The sequence below is a fragment of the Sus scrofa genome, chromosome 9, assembly GCF_054392235.1.
Source record: "Sus scrofa isolate SSC_HxYL_T2T_F1_AM1 chromosome 9, Sscrofa_HxYL_maternal_Yorkshire_Landrace_v2.0, whole genome shotgun sequence".
In the NCBI taxonomy this organism is placed as follows: Eukaryota; Metazoa; Chordata; class Mammalia; order Artiodactyla; family Suidae; genus Sus; species Sus scrofa.
Window position 1 is genome coordinate 3,804,276 of NC_139391.1, and position 26,701 is coordinate 3,830,976.

The following is a 26,701-nucleotide window of genomic DNA, read 5'->3' on the forward strand; positions in this document are numbered from 1 at the left end:
AAAGAGTTGAAATTTGAATGAGATCTTATTTTGAATGCATAACCATACCAGCATATATTGCTGCATAAAATTAATGTAATAAATACTGGGCTATTTTCATGCAATTATAACTTGCTATCATAAGCTACAAATTCTGTCAAACCAGGATGTAGGGTAAAGGCATTACAGGAATTTTAGAGCCATATATGAATATTATTTCTGTCCCTGAATCTAGTTTTGTGACATTTGACATTATTTGAGCTTCCTTTGACTCAGTTTCTTCTTCTACTTGATGACAAAACAAACACTACAACTTTGTGGTTACAGCTTTAAAATTACGCTTAGATCATTTATAAACTTTAAAAATATTTCCTGTAATATACTGTTATTCCATATATTGTATATTTTCATAATCACTCTAATTCAAAATTGTTGGTACTATTACAAATGTAATTCTGTTACAGAGTTGTCTGCCTTCTCAAGGATGATCTAGGGAACTAAATTTCTATTTTTTAGATTTCTTCTCCTCAGGATAGAGATCGATGGAAAAATAGAAGTTCTTTACTGAGTTAGCCATGCTGGTTTCCAACAATTCATATGTGCCCCCCCAATTTTTTATTCTGAATGGAATTCCTGGTTTGGAAAGAGTACACGTATGGCTCTCCCTCCCATTCTGCACAATGTATATCATCTCCCTCGTGGGAAACCTCGGCCTCGTGTACCTCATTCATCACGAAGAGTCCCTACATCGCCCGATGTATCTTTTTCTGGCAATGCTTTCCCTCATTGACCTCCTTACCTGCACCACGACTCTGCCCAATGCACTCTGCATCTTCTGGTTCCGTCTTAAGGAAATAGACTTCAATGCTTGTTTAGTACAGATGTTTTTTGTCCATGGGTTCACAGGTGTGGAGTCTGGTGTGCTCATGCTCATGGCTCTGGACCGCTATGTGGCCATTTGCTACCCCTTGCGATATGCCACCATCCTCACTAACCCTGTTATTGCCAAAGCTGGGCTTGCCACCTTCCTGAGGGGTGTGTTGCTGATGATTCCTTTTCCATTCTTGGTCAAGCGCTTGCCCTTCTGCCAAAGCAATGTTATCTCCCATACGTATTGTGACCACATGTCAGTGGTGAAGTTATCCTGTGCTAGTATCAAGATCAATGTCATCTATGGTCTTTTGGTTGCTCTCCTGATTGGAGTGTTTGACATCTTCTGTATATCTGTGTCTTACACCATGATCCTCCGGGCAGTGGTCAGCCTCTCATCCACAGATGCTCGGCAAAAGGCCTTCGGCACCTGTACTGCCCATATATCTGCCATCATCATCACTTACGTTCCAGCCTTCTTCACTTTCTTTACCCACCGTTTTGGGGAACACACCATCCCCCCTTCTCTTCACATCATTGTGGCTAATCTTTACCTCCTTCTTCCCCCAACTCTGAATCCCATTGTTTATGGAGTAAAGACAAAGCAGATCCGAGACAATGTCATAAAGCTCCTCCGGGGTGAGTAAAGCGCAAAGATTCAGACTCCTGAAATTAGACAGAAGATGACAGAAAAATGGCAAAGAAGAGACTCACCTGTGATCTCACACAATTATTATATTTTTCATGAGCTATTTTTGCAACCACAGTGGGAAAATTTATTGATAATTCTGGATTTATATTCCAGTGCTTTCTCTTCTTTTTCTCCATCAAGTTTAACCAAGTCATTGATGTTGGCTCGCTACAACATTCCTCTACTGTATCTATGTAAGATATTTTCTTAACGTTTTAGGAGGGTTCTTGAGTGTTTTATTTGTATTTGTAATTCTCCTTATCGATAAAAAATGGGATTGCCCTTTGGGACACTTCCCAGGCTGGGTAGTCTTTGAAGCCAACATTCATTTTATGAATTATATTGATGATATACAGGTAATAATGGCAGTCATGGATTTTATAAGAATAGCATTTAGGAAGCTAATTGTAGCTAATCATATTGTAAAAAGCCACGCAGACCAAGTTACTCAAGAAATGAAGAAAATGTGTAATATAGGTTGGCCCTCAAAAATAATAAATGCCGTATATGACTCAGAACACCTCTGTTGTTTCTGAATATTGAATTGCTTTTCCTCCCTTATGTACTGACATCAGGGCTTTTTTCTCTGTTGAATAAAATTACTTATAACACCGATGAACCCTACATAAATGATGCTCACTACTACCAGGTGTGGGAAAGCATCTTAGATGTAATCACTCCACTGTACTATGTCAGTTTCAGTCATATGTTTTTTTTCCTGATTCATTGATCATCCATCAGCTATGTTGTTTCCTCTGCTTTCACCTCTGGAACATCTAACGCAAGACATGTCGAGATGTCTGTGGAGCCCTGAGGACCTCAAGACCATTTGGGAGAATCTATGAGGTTCAACAATTCTCACATAAATATTTAGATATTATTTTCCCTTTTCAGTTTCATTCTTTTACTAAAGCACAAAGGAGTTTTCCAGAGTCTGTATGATGTGTGATTATTATTGTAAAAATAAACTGTATCAACATTTGGGAGATCTGCATAATGCAGTGAGCTGAGATTTCCAAATGACAAATGTTTGATATTATAAAATGATGCATGGTGGAGTTCCCTTTGTGGCACAGTGGAAATGAGTCTGTCCGGGAGCCACGAAGTTGTGGGTTCGATCCCTGGCCTCACTCATTGGGTGAAGGCTCTGATGTTGCCATGAGCTGTGGTATAGGTCACAGACGTGGCTCAGATCTGGCATTGCTGTGGCTGTGGCATAGGCCAGCTGCTGTAGCTCTGATTCAACCCCTAGACTGGGAACCTCCATATGCCATGGGTGTGGCCCTAAAAAGCAGAAAAAAAAAAAACAAATTTATGCATGTGTCATAAAGTTGGAAAATATTGATTTGGTCATTTACTTTTCTCCAAATTGCTGCTAAGAAAAAAAGGGGGGAAAAAGATAGAACCAGGATGCATACAAGAATAATGCTGTAATTTTAGGAAATATGGATAACATTGCAGTGTAAGAATTAACAAACGTTTACATACAGACTGCTGAGTTAATAACAAAATGGCGTGTCTATAAAGTTCAAAAGCAGAAAAACAGCTCATTAGTGTTGATAGAAGTCAAGCAAGTGGTTACTTTCTATGTTATCACTGGGCAGGGTCATGAACGGAGCCATTTCCATGCTGGAAAATACATTTCTTGTCCTGCTTTCTCTCCATGATAAATCAGGTTGTGTAGTCTTTTTTTTTTTTTTTTTTTTTTTTTTTTTTTGTCTTTTGTCTTTCTGTTGTTGTTGTTGTTGCTATTTCTTGGGCCGCTCCCGCGGCATATGGAGGTTCCCAGGCTAGGGGTTGAATCGGAGCTGTAGCCACCAGCCTACGCCAGAGCCACAGCAACGCGGGATCCGAGCCGCGTCTGCAACCTACACCACAGCTCACAGCAACGCCGGATCGTCAACCCACTGAGCAAGGGCAGAGACCGAACCCGCAACCTCATGGTTCCTAGTCGGATTCGTTAACCACTGTGCCACGACGGGAACTCCAGGTTGTGTAGTCTTGACTTGTCTTCTCTTGTGTGTGTTTTTTATACCTCAAAGTTGCAATGTTTGAGTTTAATATTAGCGTCTCAAAAATTTTAGTCCATTGCCACAATAGTGTAGGTAATGAACTCATTGTGGCAAAAAGTTATAGCAGAAACGTATTCTCTTAATCAAAACTATGTTGAAAAGGCATTACACAATAATGCTAACTTTACATAGATGAAAACCTTACAGTCTTGACACCAAGTAGGGCCCCATGGTCTCCTGGGCACGTGAGCCTTTCTGTGTCCCCCCCCATTTCTTATTTTTAGGGAATAAACATCAGCCTCCAGGACCTTCCCTGAGTTCCAAAGGGCAGGTTCAAACAGTTGCCCTTCGGGGAAGGGCGGGGATGGAGAGGAGCTGTCAAGAGACAATAGTGCAGCTTTGGGGGCAGGGCCCTGGTCCCTCTTCAAGGAGTAGAAGTAACACTATCTCTGTGTTCTTCTGCAGAAGTAAAACCCCCAACACATGGAAGATGTTAACGAAGCATTTTTTTATTCTGGAAAGAAGACCACCAGACCACTGAGCACCAGCTTTGAAAACAACATAAGCTTCCTCTGCCCTGGTCCTTATCTGTGGCCGTTTTTTTCACTCCTCAAACTATAAAACCACCTCCCAAGCTCCCCTAAGGGGGGCACCGTCTTTGAGGCATTAGCCTGCGGTGACCCTCCTTTGCCTGGCAAAGCAATAAAGCTATTTTCTTCTCTTTTGCCCAACACTCCGTCTCCATGTCTCTATTTGGCACTGGTGGGCAGAGGCCGCATCCTGGCAACAGTCTCTTTCAAGAAAAGGTTCAAATCTAGAAGTGAAGAGAGCCATGAAAAAATTGTTCTCGTACAGTTTTTAAAGGTCATTTTGAAAACATGTTTCATTTTCTGCCTCAGTGCAGACGCGGGCTTTTCTCTACTCAGTAAGATCTTTGGCTTAGTTTTATCATCGCCAGAAATAGGATCTGCGTTCAGGAAAAATGAAGATCTGCTGACCCCCAGTTTGTTGTGACGGAATGAACTCAAATCTTCAACAGGAACGCAAATAAAATGAATGTTATTAATGAAAACCGAGCCTAAAGAGAATACGTATGTTTTATTTCATATTTGAGTTGAAAAGATGACACATATCATATCAGACATTCATTAAGATCCAGAAATTTATTTTATTGAGCTATATTTTAAATTATCCTCTTGTCCGCTCCTGAGGGATCTAGTGTAAGAAACTTTTATTTCTTTTTGTTTCCATCACTCTGAGATCTATCCTGTGTTAAAACACAGTACGTTGCTAAGAGCAACCTGTGGTCTTGACTTGAGCCATCCCGGCTTTGCTCTCTCATTGAAGTTGAATGCAATTCTACGGCTCAATATGAATCAGATGGGATCTAAAAGTAGACCTGAAACTTCTCCAGATGGTCATGTGGAGCTCAGTGGGTGTAGTCCATCGAGTCTCAAGATTCTTCCACACGACTTGTATCTTCTGGAGAAACTACGTATCAAAAACCTCATGAAAAATAAAATATTACCTGCCATATCAGTAAACAAGAATGTCAGTGATTTCAGCCACCTCAGACAGTGAGCAGAGCTGGTGAGCCCTGAGGGAACTCAGAAAGGAGACAATACCTGCCATCTAGCAGCCATCAGACTCTAGCCACTCCGGAGGGTGAGCCCTGAGGAAAACTCAGGACGCAAGAACACAGGATACTGGCCCTAGACAGCTGAGGTGCCTATCAAAGGAACAATTGCAGGGAGCCCAGCCTTTGCATCTTCCTACACTAGAAAAGCTCTAAAATCCTTGAGCTACCTGCCTTCTTTGAATAGCAGTAATCTTTTGCTCTTACTACTTGCCCTTGGTTGCAAAATTCCTATACATCCTAGCTCCCCACTCATTCATATGAGCAGGTTTTCTCAGGGTTACTTGAGATGCTGCCTCTTGGGCTTAAGTCCTCATCTCTCCCAGAATAAAACTTAACGCTCAACTTTTAGGTTACACATGTATTTTTTTTTTAGTTGACACTCTCAATGAGCTATGTATGTGTTATTTGTGACATAAATTATAACACAATAATAATAAATTATAAGTTAAATTCGAAGTGAAGAATAACTGTTCAGTCAAGTTTATTCATTTAGAACGTAGCATATTTGGCATTAAGCTAAAATGCTATTGATAAATAAATAAATATCATTAATATTTTCATGGGATATTTGTTCCAGAATTCCAGACGGATGTTTAATGGACTTATACACTAAGATATGAACTCCTGTATTGTGAGAATTAGGAAGGTTCTCTGATAATGCAAATGAGAGGTCTTTTGGCTGATTTGAGGTCAAGCCTCTAACTATCACTTAACTAGTTGATTAACAAACAATGTGAATTATCCCTTGATTAATAACGCACTATGCTAGCTGTACCCCTAATTCCACTAGTATTGATAACATTGAATACATAAAATAGCCCAGGTAGATGTGATAAAGGATTGACTGAAGGAAATCCAATCCTTGCATTCATCTTTATAATTGCAAATTTATACTTAAATGGGAAGAATAACAGAGCACTTTAGACCAGAACCACAATGATGTCAACATCGCATCCTTATAAAATTGTCTTTGCTGAATCTTCATTTCTTGTTATGCAGGACACTATATGAAACAACAAGAAAAGTCAATTGTTTTTATTACAGAAAATGCCGTAAGTTATGACAATGGGCTGTATTGGTTAGGTCTTATGAAAAATAAATTCTCCCAACTCAGCATCATATACAGGACACTATATGAAACAACAAGAAAAGTCAATTGTTTTTATTACAGAAAATGCCGTAAGTTATGACAATGGGCTGTATTGGTTAGGTGTTATGAAAAATAAATTCTCCCAACTCAGCATCATATGCAGGACACTATATGAAACAAAAAGAAAAGTCAATTGTTTTTATTACAGAAAATGCCGTAAGTTATGACAATGGGCTGTATTGGTTAGGTCTTATGAAAAATAAATTCTCCCAACTCAGCATCAGAAACATTGAGCCTTTCCAGAACAAGTTGTTTTGGTCAAGCTTTTATAAAACTAATAATTCAGAAGTCTCTCCTTTTTTGTAGACAAAATGGTTGAAGGAAAATTTGAATTCACATTGTAGCAATTTTTAAGAAGCATAACATGAATTTCTGTTTCTGTAATCAGACAATATTTCCTTTTTCATATTTTACTTGGCCTGATTTTCACTAATTATATATATATTTTTCTTCTTACTTGTATTTTTCTGCAACCTATGTCAATTTAACAGTTAAGTGAGTGGCAAGGTAAATAAATAAACAATAGTAAAGTAAAAAACAGATTTGAATTGGCGCTAAGATGATATGGAGAATTTCCTAAATAGTTTGATTGAAGAGAGACAATGATTTTAACTAGATCAATCCTCCTTAAAAAAAAAAAAAAGAATAGTCTGGGACAGAATAATCAAAGTCTTAAACATGACCAAAATTCATCTTGAAAATGACCAGGGTCTTTTGGTTATAACCTTTGAAAAATTTTAAAGAATTGTATAACTATGATATTGGAAATATGAAAGAAAAGTTCTGATATTTTCATTCATAATGCATGCAATATATTTTGTTCACTTTGTAATTATGAGCATGTATCCCCACACAATAAAAATTGCATCGAGGGATTTGTTTGTTTTGTTTCCTCAGTGCTCATTTCCCAGTAATATTCCTCCTCTTTCTGGAAACTGCCCTTAGACTCCTTCTCAATTTATCAGCATAGAACCTGTGGGAGTCACCTTACAGGTACACAAGCTCTACAGTAGATTAATTCGAGAAGCCCTGCGTTCAAAATAAGAAAGCATGAAACTTCTCCAATTACATATACTTTTTAAAGTTTTACAAAGTTAGGAAGACTTCTATTTATGTTGACATTCAGTTTTTTTCTAGACATTCAGCTTGCAATATTTTGATAGTCCATTAAAAGTGCACAGGTCTCATGATTTTTATTTTTTATTATCATATTTTATATGTCCGCACCTGTGGCATATGAAAATTACCAGGCCAGGGGGTGAATCATAGATTCATTTGCAAACTACACAACAGCTGCTGCAATGCTGGATTCTTTAACCCAATGTGCCAGGTCGGGGATGGAACCCATGCCTTCACATTGACCCAGGCAACTCAAGTTGGATTCTTAACTAACTGTGCCATGGTGAGAATTCCAAATCTCATGATTTTTAACTATCGTTTTGCTGGTATCCAAGTATCTTATGTAGGCTCCCTTATTGATTAATGCCTGAAGGAAATAGCTCTTAAATAATGGTTAATTGTTCCAGAAAGGATTTATCAAAGCAAATCCAGACAATGTTTTCCTAGGCATTTGAAATGGGGACAAAGATTCAAATTGATTCTAAAATATATTGAACTAATGAATATGATAGATTTTGGCAATCAGTATATTGTTCCTTGTAAGCTTAGAAATGCAGAAAAGCATCCTGAAGGAAGGAAAAAAAGGATACAGAAGAGACATAGGAAATGTAAGTGAAGCAAAAAGAGAGCGATGAGGAACTTCAGGTGTTATAGTTCACTTAACTTTCCCATGGACCTCATGATACAGTGAACATCATCAGGTAAGAGCTTTTGATTAAGTTTTTGCTTGAAACCCAAAGATTTCAAATATGAATGTTACTTTTTTAAAAATTTCAGTTGCTGCCATAGATTCATAATAAATGAAAATCTGCAGAGTGACTCCTTTCCTTAGCTCTTCTCCCATTGAGCACTCATTGATTATTATATTGGGTAGGTATTTGGATAAATGAGAAAAGTGAGCATCCTCTAGGCACTAGTTGTCCTTGACTTTCAGCTTAAGAACCTTATACAAGCCGTGTCTGAGCTCCTTGTTCTTGAGTGCATAGACCACGGGGTTGAGGGCAGGAGGAATGACATTGTGGAGCACATTGAGTAGGACTGGGATGAGGGGAACCGTCACTGCTGCTCTGTGGGTGACGGAGAGGACAATGATGGCCGTGTAGAAGAACAGGATTAAGATGAGGTGGGACGTGCAGGTGCTTAGGGCCTTGGATGCAGCTTCGGCTGAGTTCAGCTTCAGCACAGAGTGAAGTATCAAAGCATATGACAACATAATCAAACCCAAGTCACTTCCCATGAATGTCCAAGCCAGAAGGAGCTGGTACATGCTGTTGATGGTCCTGTCATCACAGGCGAGGCTGGTGACTCCACGATTCGAGCACAGACAGTGCTCAATTTCGTTTCTGGAGCAGTATTGTCTCTGGGCAGCCAACACAGGCACTGGGATGGTAAGTAAGCAGTTTCTCAGTGCCATGAACACCATGGCTTTGGCCACAAAAGATCCTGTAACTATGGATGTATAGTGTAGTGGTCGACAAATGGCTACATATCTATCCATAGCCATGCAGACAAAGACGCCTGACTCCATGCCTACAAAGCAATGGATGACATACATCTGCAGAAAGCACTCAGGGAGACTGATGGCCTTGGCATCAAACCACAAGATGGCCAAAATCTTGGGCATGATGGTGGTGGCCAGGCCCATGTCTACCACCGCCAGGATGCCCAGGAAGTGGTACATGGGCTGGTGCAGGGTTGCCTCGTGATTGATGATGATCAGGATAAGGATGTTGGCACTGAGAGCTAAGAGGTAGAGCCACGCCAGGGGCAGAGAGAGCCAGTGCTGCCAGGTGTGAATGCCTGGGAAACCCATCAGAACGAACTCAGAGACCTGGCCCTTCGAGCTGTTGGCACCGCTGAGCTCCTGGAACATCTTCACCAAGAGGAAAAACATTCAGGGTGAGGACTCTGAATACTCTCCCTGACGTTGCCTGTTTCCTGGTCTTGAAGGAGAGGAGTGCTCATCCTTGCAGTTCTCATCTTACCATGAACATTTCCTGGACTCTTCTAATGAAACAGAACCTGGGATAACGCAGTTTGTGCGTTAGCTACGCTAATTATCACAAAACCTCCATAAGCAGGTCATGTTGAAACCATGCTCCAGACCATAGCTCTTTGAGTTTTAAAGCAAAAGATCTTTCCTTTAGCCCCTCCGTCCTGCCTGGCCCCCAAGTCTTAAAAGGCTGACTCAGGAGTTAACTATTAGGAAATACAGGTAGAGCTAACAACGGGTTAATGCAGCCTTCATTTTGTCATGTCCTGCCTTGGCCCCCTACCTTCCTACTCAGATGTACCTTCTAGTTAGAGTTAGATGGCACCTGATGTCTGGGGTCCCCCAATGACCTCTTCCTGGCTCAACTGCTTTCTTTTCCTAATGGTTACTTTCTACTTAGAGCTGTGTCCCTCCCAGCGCTGCCTTTTGTCATTGAACCCCTCCCTGACACCCCTTCCCTACAAGTGAGCTTCATTCCAGACAGAAGGTCAGGAAGCGATACTCCCACAGACAACCAGAAGCCCTCCCCGGACCGACTGACCCCAGAGTTGACGACTCTGAAATGAGCTGTGGATGAAAACTACGACAGACACCACGGTCAGTAACCCTGTCTTCTGAGCTCAGCCTCTGTCCCTCTCTGCTTTCTCTTTGCAAGAGAGGACATGGTTCTGAGGTACGAGCCTGCTGTGTCCTCCTCTGCCTCGCAAAGCAACAAGCCTGTCCTTTCTCTTCCTCAAAGAACTCGGTCTCTGAGACTTAATTGGTGCGGTGTACAGAGCCTGCATTTGTGGCGACAACGTTACATGCACCTTGTCAAAATTAAGATACAGAGTATCAAGGAAAGTCAGAACCTTGGTCTTTATCTTCCACCGGGTACGACATTGGGGCTGAACAAGAGGAAAGCCCTCTGATGCCAGAGCCTGCTTCTTAAGTTTGACATTGCTACCAATGCATAGACTCAGAGCAGTAGCTTTTCTGTCCGAAAATAGTTTAGTAACATATTAGTTGATAGAACATCAGAAAACCTCTTTTCATCAAAGACCTTGGGAATTTGACGATACTCATAAATATGAGTTAATTTTCATGAAACTCTGGGTTATGTTAGCGTAGTCAGCGTAACTTATGTTCTCCAGTGAGGAAACTATAAAATGTCTAAAAAATGCGCATGAACAGTCTAAAGACAAACTGCGCCAACAGAGAACAAGAGTAGTTGATAGATCTCAGTATTCTGAGTCCAGTTGCTTCTGGCTTTGAGTCAGTTTCCCCTACGTGGACATACGTTTGCTTCTTGGAACAGTCCAGACAGTCACCTCGTCATCAGTACAGAAGACATGAAATCAAAACACACTGAGTCTGAGATCGCTGTTATGACGGAAGGCCCGTTATAGCTCTCATATTGTACATAGGTACACCTGATGTAAACATCAACACTTGAACTTGAAAACCGAAGGCATAGTTTTATGATCTGTTTCTACCAGAAACATGCTGTTTACTTTCTTTTCTCTGCAAGCCCTAAATAGTAAGTACACCACACAAAGCCACAACACTTGAACATTCTGTGGTTCAAAATTCTGGTATGCAGAGGGGGGCAATGCTGATGCACACCTGGCGACTCTTTTAACCTTCAACCATGAACTCGTCGTGGCTATCGCTTCACTCTTCTCGTCGTGGGGGTGACTTACACTTAACACTCAGTACGACCTAACCAAAGTCTCCTACTTGCTTAGGAAAATAAGTAGGTATTTATAATAAGCCTGGACAACCAAAGTGTGTTCATTGCAACTGGACACCTGGGGAATTGAACTTTTTCCCATGAAAACCCACTCTTCCTTAATCCTTCTGCCTCCAGATAGGGAGAGGGAATCCAATCTTAAGTCATGCAAATAGTCAATTCATGTACTTCCAGGAACAATCCCCATGTATTCTCTGTCCACAGACTGAGAAAAGGCTCATCTCCACTCCCCTATTGTGTTTCCTTTAGTACCTTTGTCTCTGGATGGCAGACCTGTGAGCTGAAGGCCACCTGCTCCAGCTGTGCCGGATCCTGATGAAGAAAGTACGACTCTGCAGGATATGTACATTTGCAGTCTTGGGCTACTACGTCTCCTGATGTTTGTCCTGGTGAACGAAATAGCTTTAACATGTGTTCTCTGTCCCCAGGCGAGTATCACAAAACACCAGAGATGCTGGTGCTGGTCTGGGAATTTAGCGGCCCCCTAGTGGAGGAGGAAGAGTGGAAAGTCCCATTTGCAGCCTCTCACCTACTGGACGAAGGAGAGACGCAATTTATCTGTGTGTTTCGATATCTCTGTGCTTGCGTGAGAGTGATACACACGAGGCAGTGAGAGTGAACCCAATTGCCTTTGAATGAGTATGAAGGACGTTAATGTTTCTTAAGGTGGTTTGTCTCTTTCCTGGTGGGAACAAAGGCTGTGTGGGACACACCTGGAAAGCACTGACGGTGTTTCAGAAGGTTTTAGTTTCACTCACACACGTCCACACGTCATTTGACTCGCCAACATTTTCGTTCAAGTGAGCATGGGGACGAACGTGGTGGCTTTGTGGGAGTTTGCCAGCAGTTCGCATGTACTTGTACAAATATTAAGCTGGGGGTATTTAGAAGAGATGCCTAAGTGTATATGGAGTAATGATGATGTGATGAGAGCAAAGAACCAATAAAACCCATGCTGATTCTAGTCTTGTAACCTGTAGCAAGATATTGAAAGCAGGACCTATAGTGTTCATTCGCTGGAAAAATACACATGATTTTGGAAGGAGATAAATTGCACCTTTGAAATTACGTAATGTGGAGGTAACTGCTGATACATTTCTTGGTATAAACTTCCTACATATGATTTTGGACAAAAATGGGGGCAGTGCCATATTGAAACATAAATGCTGTCATTATAAAAGACCTTCACAGGTAAGTGATTCAAGGGGTGATTATTCAGCAATATCATGATTTAATAAACGTGCATAATATGTAGTTACACAATCCATTGCAGCACGTTCCTAATACGTGTGTGTGTACACGTGACCAGAGAGAAAGAAGATTTTTAGCACACCGCTCTTTACACTGTATCAGTTGTTATTAAAGCAAAATTCTCTTGCCATAGAATAATTATTTAAATCACTAAAAAGGTATAATTGAGGCGTTCCCCTCGTGGCTCAGTGGTTCGCAAACCAGGTGAGTAGCCATGAGGATGTGGGTTTGATCCCTGGCCTTGCTGAGTGAGTTAGGGACCTGGCACTGCTGTGAGCTCGGGTGTAGGTCACAGATGCACTTTGGATCCTGTGGTGCTGTGGCTGTGGCATAAGCTTGTGGCTACAGCTCTGATTTGACCCCTAGCCTGGGCACCTCCATAGGCCACAGGTACAGCCCTAAAAAAGACCAAAAAATGTGTCACTGAGTGCCTGTTATTTCATTCAAAACGTTGTGCAACCATTCGCACGATGTAACAGCAGGACACTTCCATTGCTTAAAAAGAAACCCTCCACAACTGTTACTCAGTCACCACGTATTGACCTGCCCCTCCAGCCCCTGCCAACAACGAAGTTGGGTTTTGATTCCACGGATCACCTATTCGGGAGAGTTCAAGTATTTGAACCCGCAGCCTCTGGTGTCTTGGGCCTATGGCACATGGGGTCCTGAGAGCGAGATGGCCTCATTGGTGTAAAGTGATCAAGCTGACTAAAGGAGCCATTAGAAAGGCTGTTTCTAGGTGTCTACAGAAGGGAAAAGAGAGCTGCATCAAGGCCTCATTCCTAAGTTGCTGACTGAAAGAATATGCGCAACCTGAGAGTTGAGAGTTCACTTTTATTTGGGGCAGAAGGAAGCCCTAAGTCCAGGAGGCAGCATCTCCAGCTACCCTGAGGAAACCGCTCTAAGGAAGCGAGGGAGGGGCTGGGATATGGAGGCCTTTAGCGAGGAAGGGCAGGTAGACACCCAATGGTCACACACACACAGTGGCCAGGTGCTTTTAGCAATAGACCTAAGACAGGCAGAAACACACCATGAGTGGTTATCCTCATGGATCAAATCTCCCCCAGGTAACTCTTTTTCCTTCTGAACATCAGGGCAAAGTGTGGCTGACACAGTCACTTTCACAAACCCAGACTCCAATGAATAGACCTAGAATTTAATGCCATTGAAACAATTTCGTTTTTAAAAAAATTATCCTCATATCCATTAAACAGAGTTAAACAAAGACTAATTCATTTTCAAAATAGGTTTGGCCCGTTGACCCTATAGGCTTTGTCACACCAACTCCGCAGTAATTCTTCAAAACGATTCTCAGACTATTCTCCCCCAAAGACTCTCAAGGTCAAGAAGCCACACCTAGTGGTTGACATTAGATTTTGCCTGGGCAGACGTTTTCCTTGTAGAGGTGGCCCACGTATCTGGAGATTCCCGTACAAGTCAGGAGACAGTCTTTCAAGTCCCTGATGAAGCTGCTCGGAACCCAGTGGTTTCCGGTTTCTGGAGCGACTAGGCAGAGAGAAAAGAAAAGTCTTCTATTTCCACCCACACGTGTGAATTCTCAACTTGCTATAAGTCATAGACGCCTTGAGGGGAATAGACTCTCTGCAGCTGAAAAACATAGATTAAAACCAGTAATAGGCCAGACCAAGGGTCATGGGAATTGAGTTCATATTGAGCAGTGTATGGACTCTCTCCTAAGTGAGTTCTGTTCGGAGTCCAGTTTGTAACCACTTCCCTTTTTCCTGGGAGGGCATCAGCCCAACAGCCAAGGAACGTTTTAACCCGTCCGATAAAGACGAGGTTTGCCGGGAGCCAGGAAAAGCCAAGGGGCCTTCTTGGATTTTTCCTGGCCCTTACTGCTTCTTTATAGCTGTCGGTGACCCACTCTAAGTTTTCTGGTTTGGGAGGAGACTGGGACCATGTCACAAGGACGTCAGGATGGCACCGGTCTGACAAGGAGGGGTCGACTGGTTTTCCTTCTTTTGTGCAAGTGGAGTGGACTTTATCTGCATGTGGTATAATCTTGAACTCTCCTGCGGTTGTTACCTTTTACTTGATAATGCTCTGCCTGTAATAAAAGCTGTCCAAAACATCCAGGTGACTTTTTCAAATTGTTCTGAAATGCTTCGGTGGCCCTCTGAGTTACCTCAGAATTCGCTGGAGAAGAAATTTAATTAGAACTTGACACTTGGGAAGTTTGTTAAAAATATCAAAACATGTATGAAATTTGGTCACATTGTGGAATGATACACTCACATAATCAAAGTCATGAAGGATTTGAAAGCAAGTAGGAATCACCCAACGATGAAGAAATTCACACAGTTTGCTCCCAGAGACAGCATGTTCCAAGAAAACTTGCTTCTCGTGACCGAGAGGTCAACACACAAACAAATTTCAATCTTTGTATCTCCTATTACGGACAAGCATATATTTTATTGGTTTTACACACTGAAATGCTTCCTTGACTAGTTTGGTCGTTTTAAGCACATATTACAATTTTTACCTTTAAAAAATGTAAGCTTTAGTGAAAGCCAAGAAGAAAGCAACTGCAAACTTGATGTGATATTGGCATCCTCCGATTAGCAAACTTCAGAACATAGTCCATAATCTCTCACAACGGGCATTTTCCCAAACCAAATGTCTCCTTTATGAGGTACAGATGCATATTCAATAAACAGACGTCTTTAGCTTCCCTTTTGCTAGAAAACAAAGGTAGACAAGCTGGAATCTGTGCAGCAGTCAGTGTCCAGCCTTTCATCTCCTACGTGACCCAGACCTTTGCTGAGTCTTCATCACCTGCTCATTGAGTAGAAGTGTAGCATTTCAAGTTACCACAAATCTGGAAAAACGGATTAAGGTCGATATTTCTCAAACACAATTATTTTATGTTAACGTGTTCATTGAAGAGTTTCCTCTCATTGATCTCCATTTCATTACTCTACAACGTCATTACACCAAATCAATGTCCTGGCAGACAAATGCGGTGACAGATGTGGTATGAACTTCCTGACTCTCAGTAAACTTAGGTACAGCAAAAGTATTATACTTAACCCTGATGACTCTAAAAACATGTCTGTATTAAGAAAAATGTGCTTCAGCAACAAACTTGGACTCACGTTAATACCAGACATTTACGCTAAGTACTTCCCAGATCATGGAAACCTTAAGTTCATTTAGCTTCGTTTCTCTTTTATTTAGAACTGCTTCTTTGTGTTTACTTGTCTTTAAGCCAAGGAGATAGAGCTCATTGTATCACAAAGGTACATTCAGAGACATACATATATTTCAGCAGAGAGAGAGCTTGGAGCTTATTTTAAAATTTGATCTAGGATGTATCATGCCCAGGCTGTCTTACAAAGGAAAGCCATCTTTCATACATTTCACTGGTTTGTAATTGCAAGTGGTTTCATTCTGAAGACTGCAGCTCAAGGGGCTGTCTTTAGGAGACAAAACGGAGTTCCCCATAGCTGGCACACGCATGTGCCTACAAGACAAATGCAAATATACCCACACAGAACAAAATCTGATTCCTGCAGGAGAAAGTCAAAACGGTGACATCTAACAGTTTCCTCCACTATTTTTTCAAATGCAACTTCCTCTTTTTAACAGTAAGGAACATGCCCATGGAAACATAGGGACTCGTGGTTGCACTTGACGTGGCAATTCACCTGGAGAAGGCAAGACCAAAAATAGCCCTTGGAATAAGCTGAATTTGCCTCCTTGAATGGAAAAGCCTCTTCCCTCTCCTTTCTCTCTCTCTTTTCCCTTCTGCTTGGAACGTCTACTAATTAACTCAAAGTCTTAGGCAAAGTTGGCTGTGTTGGGATACCGAGGGCATGACAAGGGTAAGCTGCATGCTTTCCCCCAGGCATCTATTGCTCTCTCGGGGTCAGAACTCTGGAAAAGAAGTTATCAGGCAAGATTTCTCTAATGCATATGTAAAAAGAGCAAGTTTTGAAATTTCAGACGCGTTTTACCTCAACCGATCTTCTCTGGAGTCTAAAGGATATCGTAGCCAAATAGTTTAAGTTGAGTTTCTCCTTATTCATACATTTATCACTACAGGTTGACCAGTTTGCCACGGTTTTTCACAAGGGGCTATCCGACGGAATGGAAGAGGAAGTGATTCCCACATTTCCTTGAAGTCCAATCTACATGCACATGGGAAGAAACCCAGAATCCTCACCAGCAGATGGAAGCCTCAAGCCCGAAAAGCAGAGTCGGACAGCACAAGGCTCAGATTGGCTTCCAAGTCCCTCTAAGCCCGGGACCACAGCCCAAATGGTACCTTACAGATCAGGTGGAATGTCAGAAGCAAACAAACAAACAAATGCCCACATGGGACCAAGAGTTGCCCAGACAGAGCCATGTCTCAGCGGCCCCAGAGTGCACACTGGCGGACTTACCCAGATGCCGACAGAGCCGCTGCAAGGTTTTCAGACACTGTTTTCCACCTGCCCTCAAATAATCACCCAGAGGGGGATGTAGGGCTCATGTGGGTGGGAGGAAGAGAGGCGCATCCCTGAGGCCAAGGGGGCCTTGGCAGCTGCTAGGGTGCTCTCTCCTCCGCCTGCCATCCCCACGCTGGAGTTCCTACTTCCCGCATGGCAGAATGGGCATGACTAGGGCATGGCCTTTCCCCAAGTGTCCCAGGCCCTCCGGCCTCTGAAGGAGGCCTCCAACCCTCTGCCTTCCTGAAAGAGGCTGGCTGCGAGGAGGACGAACTCGGAGCATCTGATCAAGCCGGAGGACCCCTGTGGGGGCCTCCTGACCACAAGCAAGATCCAGGACAAGCCCCCAAATTCTGGAGCCTAAAAGTGGCCTCTGTACCCCAGCCCCAGTTAGGTCTCAGAGACAGAGTTGTGGGTGAAACAGAAAGAAGAGCTTTACTGCTTTCCCGGGCAAGAGAGGCCACCGCAGGCTAATGCCTCCAAGCTGTGTCCTCCTTGAGCGGGACCAGCAAGGGGTCTTCCAGGGTTAGACTGAAAGACAGGGTGAAAGACTAAGGCGTCGCTGTTATTCTCCCTCCTCGGAGCATTTCCGAGTCCTCACGCCCAGCGTCTCAAGTCCTCAAGGCATTCACAAAGCAACCATGGAACATGCTTGGCTAGGCCTTTGTAAAGGGGGAAAAATTCTAACTGATTCTATAATATTTTGAAGTCTGGAATGGGAACGTTTTTCACAATGAGCGTTTTAGTCCTGGTCAGGTGAAGAATGGAGAAGGCCATTGCAAAGCACAAACAAGAATGCGGACCAGACACAGAAAGGGTAAGGGAGGTGAAAAGAGAGCAATGAGGAGACGCAGGTGTCATAGTTCACGTCCGTTTCCCTTGGGTTAAATACACATCTCAACAAACATCAACACCTTCCTCCTTTTGTGTAAACCCTTGCTTGAAACCCAAGGATTTCAGATAGGACCATCACCGTTGCTTTATTTTAACCTTGAGGCTGTGCCACAGATTCATTATAAGAAGCAAAAAGCTTCAGAGTGACCACGGCTCTGTTCTTCTCCATTAGGCACTCATTAGATGTCCTATTGGGCAGGTATCTGGAGACATCAAAACGTGAGTATCTTCTATGAGTTAGTTGTCCTTGACTTTCAGCCTAAGAACCTTATACAAGCCGTGTCTGAGCTCCTTGTTCTTGAGTGCATAGACCACGGGGTTGAGGGCAGGAGGAATGACATTGTGGAGCACATTGAGTAGGACTGGGATGAGGGGAACCGTCATTGCTGCTCTGTGGGTGACGGAGAGGACAATGATGGCCGTGTAGAAGAACAGGATTAAGATGAGGTGGGACGTGCAGGTGCTTAGGGCCTTGGATGCAGCTTCGGCTGAGTTCAGCTTCAGCACAGAGTGAAGTATCAAAGCATATGACAACTTAATCAAAGCCAAGTCACTTCCCATGAATGTCCAAGCCAGAAGGAGCTGGTACATGCTGTTGATGGTCCTGTCATCACAGGCGAGGCTGGTGACTCCATGATTCGAGCACAGACAGTGCTCAATTTCGTTTCTGGAGCAGTATTGTCTCTGGGCAGCCAACACAGGCACTGGGATGGTAAGTAAGCAGTTTCTCAGTGCCATGAACACCGTTGCTTTGGCCACAAAAGATCCTGTAACTATGGATGTATAGTGTAGTGGTCGACAAATGGCTACATATCTATCCATAGCCATGCAGACAAAGACGCCCGACTCCATGCCTACAAAGCAATGGATGACATACATCTGCAGAAAGCACTCAGGGAGACTGATGGCCTTGGCATCAAACCACAAGATGGCCAAAATCTTGGGCATGATGGTGGTGGCCAGGCCCATGTCTACCACCGCCAGGATGCCCAGGAAGTGGTACATGGGCTGGTGCAGGGTTGCCTCGTGATTGATGATGATCAGGATAAGGATGTTGGCACTGAGAGCTAAGAGGTAGAGCCACGCCAGGGGCAGAGAGAGCCAGTGCTGCCAGGTGTGAATGCCTGGGAAACCCATCAGAACGAACTCAGAGACCTGGACCTTCGAGCTGTTGGCACCGCTGAGCTCCTGGAACATCTCCACCAAGAGGAAAAACATTCAGGGTGAGGACTCTGAATACTCTCCCTGACGTTGCCTGTTTCCTGGTCTTGAAGGAGAGGAGTGCTCATCCTTGCAGTTCTCATCTTACCATGAACATTTCCTGGACTCTTCTAAGGAAACAGAACCTGGGATAACGCAGTTTGCGTGTTAGCTACGCTAATTATCACAAAACCTCCATAAGCAGGTCATGTTGAAACCATGCTCCAGACCATAGCTCTTTGAGTTTTTAACCACAAGTTCTTTCCTTTAGCCTCTCCGTCCTGCCTGGCCCCCAAGTCTTAAAAGGCTGACTCAGGAGTTAACTATTAGGAAATACAGGTAGAGCTAACAACGGGTTAATGCAGCCTTCATTTTGTCATGTCCTGCCTTGGCCCCCTACCTTCCTACTCAGATGTACCTTCTAGTTAGAGTTAGATGGCACCTGATGTCTGGGGTCCCCCAATGACCTCTTCCTGGCTCAACTGCTTTCTTTTCCTAATGGTTACTTTCTACTTAGAGCTGTGTCCCTCCCAGCGCTGCCTTTTGTCATTGAACCCCTCCCTGACACCCCTTCCCTACAAGTGAGCTTCATTCCAGAGAGAAGGTCAGGAAGCGATACTCCCACAGACAACCAGAAGCCCTCCCCGGACCGACTGGCCCCAGAGTTGACGACTCTGAAATGAGCTGTGGATGAAAACTACGACAGACACCACGGTCAGTAACCCTGTCTTCTGAGCTCAGCCTCTGTCCCTCTTTGCTTTCTCTTTGCAAGAGAGGACATGGTTCTGAGGTACTAGCCTGCTGTGTCCTCCTCTGCCTCGCAAAGCAACAAGCCTGTCCTTTCTCTTCCTCAAAGAACTCGGTCTCTGAGACTTAATTGGTGCCGGTGTACAGAGCCTGCATTTGTGGCGACAACGTTACATGCACCTTCTCAAAATTAAGATACAGAGTATCAAGGAAAGTCAGAACCTTGGTCGTTATCTTCCACCGGGTACGACATTGGGGCTGAACAAGAGGAAAGCCCTCTGATGCCAGAGCCTGCTTCTTAAGTTTGACATTGCTACCAATGCATTGACTCAGAGCAGTAGCTTTTCTGTCCGAAAATAGTTTAGTAACATATTAGTTGATAGAACATCAGAAAACCTCTTTTCATCAAAGACCTTGGGAATTTGACGATACTCATAAATATGAGTTAATTTTCATAAAACTCTGGGTTATGTTAGCGTAGTCAGCGTAACTTATGTTCTCCAGTGAGGAAACTATAAAATGTCGAAAAAATGCCCATGAACAGTCTAAAGACAAACTGCGCCAACAGAGAACAAGAGTAGTTGATAGATCTCAGTATTCTGAGTCCAGTTGCTTCTGGCTTTGAGTCAGTTTCCCCTACGTGGACATACGTTTGCTTCTTGGAACAGTCCAGACAGTCACCTCGTCATCAGTACAGAAGACATGAAATCAAAACACACTGAGTCTGAGATCGCTGTTATGACGGAAGGCCCGCTATAGCTCTCATATTGTACATAGGTACACCTGATGTAAACATCAACACCTGAACTTGAAAACCGAAGGCATAGTTTTATGATCTCTTTCTACCAGAAACATGCTGTTTACTTTCTTTTCTCTGCAAGCCCTAAATAGTAAGTACACCACACAAAGCCACAACACTTGAACATTCTGTGGTTCAAAATTCTGGTATGCAGAGGGGGGCAATGCTGATGCACACCTGGCGACTCTTTTAACCTTCAACCATGAACTCGTCGTGGCTATCGCTTCACTCTTCTCGTCGTGGGGGTGACTTATACTTAACACTCAGTACGACCTAACCAAAGTCTCCTACTTGCTTAGGAAAATAAGTAGGTATTTATAATAAGCCTGGAAAACCAAGTGTGTTCATTGCAACTGGACACCTGGGGAATTGAACTTTTTTCCATGAAAACCCACTCTTCCTTAATCCTTCTGCCTCCAGATAGGGAGAGGGAATCCAATCTTAAGTCATGCAAATAGTCAATTCATGTACTTCCAGGAACAATCCCCATGTATTCTCTGTCTACAGAATGAGAAAAGGCTCATCTCCACTCCCCTATTGTGTTTCCTTTAGTACCTTTGTCTCTGGATGGCAGACCTGTGAGCTGAAGGCCACCTGCTCCAGCTGTGCCGGATCCTGATGAAGAAAGTACGACTCTGCAGGATATGTACATTTGCAGTCTTGGGCTACTACGTCTCCTGATGTTTGTCCTGGTGAACGAAATAGCTTTAACATGTGTTCTCTGTCCCCAGGCGAGTATCACAAAACACCAGAGATGCTGGTGCTGGTCTGGGAATTTAGCGGCCCCCTAGTGGAGGAGGAAGAGTGGAAAGTCCCATTTGCAGCCTCTCACCTACTGGACGAAGGAGAGACGCAATTTATCTGTGTGTTTCGATATCTCTGTGCTTGCGTGAGAGTGATACACACGAGGCAGTGAGAGTGAACCCAATTGCCTTTGAATGAGTATGAAGGACGTTAATGTTTCTTAAGGTGGTTTGTCTCTTTCCTGGTGGGAGCAAAGGCTGTGTGGGACACACCTGGAAAGCACTGACGGTGTTTCAGAAGGTTTTAGTTTCACTCACACACGTCCACACGTCATTTGACTCGCCAACATTTTCGTTCACGTGAGCATGGGGACGAACGTGGTGGCTTTGTGGGAGTTTGCCAGCAGTTCGGATGTACTTGTACAAATATTAAGCTGGGGGTATTTAGAAGAGATGCCTAAGTGTATATGGAGTAATGATGATGTGATGAGAGCAAAGAACCAATAAAACCCATGCTGATTCTAGTCTTGTAACCTGTAGCAAGATATTGAAAGCAGGACCTATAGTGTTCATTCGCTGGAAAAATACACATGATTTTGGAAGTAGATAAATTGCACCTTTGAAATTACGTAATGTGGAGGTAACTGCTGATACATTTCTTGGTATAAACTTCCTACATATGATTTTGGACAAAAATGGGGGCAGTGCCATATTGAAACATAAATGTTCTCATTATAAAAGACCTTCACAGGTAAGTACTTCAAGGGGTGATTATTCAGCAATATCATGATTTAATAAATGTGCATAATATGTAGTTACACAATCCATTGCAGCACATTCCTAATACGTATGTATCTATACATGACCAGAGAGAGAGAAGATTTTTAGCACAGCGCTCTTTACACTGTATCAGTTGTTATTAAAGCAAAATTCTCTTGCCATAGAATAATTATTTAAATCACTAAAAAGGTATAATTGAGGCGTTCCCCTCGTGGCTCATTGGTTAACAAACCAGATGAGTAGCCATGAGGATATGGGTTTGATCCCTGGCCTTGCTCAGTGAGTTAGGGACCTGGCACTGCTGTGAGCTCGGGTGTAGGTCACAGATGCACTTTGGATCCTGTGGTGCTGTGGCTGTGGCATAAGCTTGTGGCTACAGCTCCGATTTGACCCCTAGCCTGGGAACCTCCATAAGCCACAGGTACAGCCCTAAAAAGACCCAAAACAAATGTGTCACTGAGTGCCTGTCATTTCATTCAAAACGTTGTGCAACCATTCGCACGATGTAACAGCAGGACACTTCCATTGCTTAAAAAGAAACCCTCCACAACTGTTACTCAGTCACCACGTATTGACCTGCCCCTCCAGCCCCTGCCAACAACGAAGTTGGGTTTTGATTCCACGGATCACCTATTCGGGAGAGTTCAAGTATTTGAACCCGCAGCCTCTGGTGTCTTGGGCCTATGGCACATGGGGTCCTGAGAGCGAGATGGCCTCATTGGTGTAAAGTGATCAAGCTGACTAAAGGAGCCATTAGAAAGGCTGTTTCTAGGTGTCTACAGAAGGGAAAAGAGAGCTGCATCAAGGCCTCATTCCTAAGCTGCTGACTGAAAGAATATGCGCAACCTGAGAGTTGAGAGTTCACTTTTATTTGGGGCAGAAGGAAGCCCTAAGTCCAGGAGGCAGCATCTCCAGCTACCCTGAGGAAACCGCTCTAAGGAAGCGAGGGAGGGGCTGGGATATGGAGGCCTTTAGCGAGGAAGGGCAGGTAGACACCCAATGGTCACACACACACAGTGGCCAGGTGCTTTTAGCAATAGACCTAAGACAGGCAGAAACACACCATGAGTGGTTATCCTCATGGATCAAATCTCCCCCAGGTAACTCTTTTTCCTTCTGAACATCAGGGCAAAGTGTGGCTGACACAGTCACTTTCACAAACCCAGACTCCAATGAATAGACCTAGAATTTAATGCCATTGAAACAATTTCGTTTTTTAAAAAATTATCCTCCTATCCATTAAACAGAGTTAAACAAAGACTAATTCATTTTCAAAATAGGTTTGGCCCGTTGACCCTATAGGCTTTGTCACACCAACTCCGCAGTAATTCTTCAAAACGATTCTCAGACTATTCTCCCCCAAAGGCTCTCAAGGTCAAGAAGCCACACCTAGTGGTTGACATTAGATTTTGCCTGGGCAGATGTTTTCCTTGTAGAGGTGGCCCACGTATCTGGAGATTCCCGTACAAGTCAGGAGACAGTCTTTCAAGTCCCTGATGAAGCTGCTCGGAACCCAGTGGTTTCCGGTTTCTGGAGCGACTAGGCAGAGAGAAAAGAAAAGTCTTCTATTTCCACCCACACGTGTGAATTCTCAACTTGCTATAAGTCATAGACGCCTTGAGGGGAATAGACTCTCTGCAGCTGAAAAGCATAGATTAAAACCAGTAATAGGCCAGACCAAGAATTGAGTTCATATTGAGCAGTGTATGGACTCTCCCCTAAGTGAGTTCTGTTCGGAGTCCAGTTTGTAACCACTTCCCTTTTTCCTGGGAGGGCATCAGCCCAACAGCCAAGGAACGTTTTAACCCGTCCGATAAAGACGAGGTTTGCCGGGAGCCAGGAAAAGCCAAGGGGCCTTCTTGGATTTTTCCTGGCCCTTACTGCTTCTTTATAGCTGTCGGTGACCCACTCTAAGTTTTCTGGTTTGGGAGGAGACTGGGACCATGTCACAAGGACGTCAGGATGGCACCGGTCTGACAAGGAGGGGTCGACTGGTTTTCCTTCTTTTGTGCAAGTGGAGTGGACTTTATCTGCATGTGGTATAATCTTGAACTCTCCTGCGGTTGTTACCTTTTACTTGATAATGCTCTGCCTGTAATAAAAGCTGTCCAAAACATCCAGGTGACTTTTTCAAATTGTTCTGAAATGCTTCGGTGGCCCTCTGAGTTACCTCAGAATTCGCTGGAGAAGAAATTTAATTAGAACTTGACACTTGGGAAGTTTGTTAAAAATATCAAAACATGTATGAAATTTGGTCACATTGTGGAATGATACACTCACATAATCAAAGTCATGAAGGATTTGAAAGCAAGTAGGAATCACCCAACGATGAAGAAATTCACACAGTTTGCTCCCAGAGACAGCATGTTCCAAGAAAACTTGCTTCTCGTGACCGAGAGGTCAACACACAACCAAATTTCAATCTTTGTGTCTCCTATTACGGACAAGCATATATTTTATTGGTTTTACACACTGAAATGCTTCCTTGACTAGTTTGGTCGTTTTAAGCACATATTACAATTTTTACCTTTAAAAAATGTAAGCTTTAGTGAAAGCCAAGAAGAAAGCAACTGCAAACTTGATGTGATATTGGCATCCTCCGATTAGCAAACTTCAGAACATAGTCCATAATCTCTCACAACGGGCATTTTCCCAAACCAAATGTCTCCTTTATGAGGTACAGATGCATATTCAATAAACAGACGTCTTTAGCTTCCCTCTTGCTAGAAAACAAAGGTAGACAAGCTGGAATCTGTGCAGCAGTCAGTGTCCAGCCTTTCATCTCCTACGTGACCCAGACCTTTGCTGAGTCTTCATCACCTGCTCATTGAGTAGAAGTGTAGCATTTCAAGTTACCACAAATCTGGAAAAACGGATTAAGGTCGATATTTCTCAAACACAATTATTTTATGTTAACGTGTTCATTGAAGAGTTTCCTCTCATTGATCTCCATTTCATTACTCTACAACGTCATTACACCAAATCAATGTCCTGGCAGACAAATGCGGTGACAGATGTGGTATGAACTTCCTGACTCTCAGTAAACTTAGGTACAGCAAAAGTATTATACTTAACCCTGATGACTCTAAAAACATGTCTGTATTAAGAAAAATGTGCTTCAGCAACAAACTTGGACTCACGTTAATACCAGACATTTACGCTAAGTACTTCCCAGATCATGGAAACCTTAAGTTCATTTAGCTTCGTTTCTCTTTTATTTAGAACTGCTTCTTTGTGTTTACTTGTCTTTAAGCCAAGGAGATAGAGCTCATTGTATCACAAAGGTACATTCAGAGACATACATATATTTCAGCAGAGAGAGAGCTTGGAGCTTATTTTAAAATTTGATCTAGGATGTATCATGCCCAGGCTGTCTTACAAAGGAAAGCCATCTTTCATACATTTCACTGGTTTGTAATTGCAAGTGGTTTCATCCTGAAGACTGCAGCTCAAGGGGCTGTCTTTAGGAGACAAAACGGAGTTCCCCATAGCTGGCACACGCATGTGCCTACAAGACAAATGCAAATATACCCACACAGAACAAAATCTGATTCCTGCAGGAGAAAGTCAAAACGGTGACATCTAACAGTTTCCTCCACTATTTTTTCAAATGCAACTTCCTCTTTTTAACAGTAAGGAACATGCCCATGGAAGCATAGGGACTAGTGGTTGCACTTGACGTGGCAATTCACCTGGCGAAGGCAAGACCAAAAATAGCCCTTGGAATAAGTTGAATTTGCCTCCTTGAATGGAAAAGCCTCTTCCCTCTCCTTTCTCTCTCTCTTTTCCCTTCTGCTTGGAACGTCTACTAATTAACTCAAAGTCTTAGGCAAAGTTGGCTGTGTTGGGATACCGAGGGCATGACAAGGGTGAGCTGCATGCTTTCCCCCAGGCATCTATTGCTCTCTCAGGGTCAGAAGTCTGGAAAAGAAGTTATCAGGCAAGATTTCTCTAATGCATATATAAAAAGAGCAAGTTTTGAAGTTTCAGACGCGTTTTACCTCAACCAGTTTTCTCTGGAGTCTAAAGGATATCGTAGCCACAGAGTTTAAGTTGAATTTCTCCTTATTCATACATGTATCACTACAGGTTGACCAGTTTGCCACGGTTTTTCACAAGGGGCTATCCGACGGAATGGAAGAGGAAGTGATTCCCACATTTCCTTGAAGTCCAGTCTACATGCACATGGGAAGAAACCCAGAATCCTCACCAGCAGATGGAAGCCTCAAGCCCGAAAAGCAGAGTCGGACAGCACAAGGCTCAGATTGGCTTCCAAGTCCCTCTAAGCCCGGGACCGCAGCCCAAATGGTACCTTACAGATCAGGTGGAATGTCAGAAGCAAACAAACAAACAAATGCCCACATGGGACCAAGAGTTGCCCAGACAGAGCCATGTCCCAGCGGCCCCAGAGTGCACACTGGCGGACTTACGCAGATGCCGACAGACCTGCTGCAAGGTTTCAGACACTGTTTTCCTCCTGCCCTCAAATAATCACCCAGAGGGGGATGTAGGGCTCATGTGGGTGGGAGGAAGAGAGGCGCATCCCTGAGGCCAAGGGGGCCTTGGCAGCTGCTAGGGTGCTCTCTCCTCCGCCTGCCATCCCCACGCTGGAGTTCCTACTTCCCGCATGGCAGAGTGGGCATGACTAGGG

General features: G+C 43.4%; 3 protein-coding genes across 3 annotated transcripts; 1 reads left to right on the forward strand and 2 right to left on the reverse strand.

Annotated features, from left to right (window-relative positions):
* The first annotated feature begins 659 nt into the window (after nucleotides 1–659).
* LOC110262327 (olfactory receptor 52N5-like) lies at nucleotides 660–1,425 on the forward strand. Its single transcript, XM_021102723.2, is given in 2 exon segments — nucleotides 660–1,367; nucleotides 1,369–1,425. Coding segments are annotated over 2 exon segments (765 nt in total).
* Nucleotides 1,426–8,373: 6,948 nt separating this feature from the next.
* Nucleotides 8,374–9,333, reverse strand: LOC100522507 (olfactory receptor 56B2-like). The gene has a single exon (XM_003129479.3). It carries the CDS (start codon nucleotides 9,331–9,333, stop codon nucleotides 8,374–8,376), a length of 960 nt encoding a protein of 319 aa, XP_003129527.2.
* Nucleotides 9,334–18,018: 8,685 nt separating this feature from the next.
* Nucleotides 18,019–18,978, reverse strand: LOC100522693 (olfactory receptor 56B2-like). The gene has a single exon (XM_084978184.1). It carries the CDS (start codon nucleotides 18,976–18,978, stop codon nucleotides 18,019–18,021), a length of 960 nt encoding a protein of 319 aa, XP_084834310.1.
* Nucleotides 18,979–26,701: the final 7,723 nt, after the last annotated feature.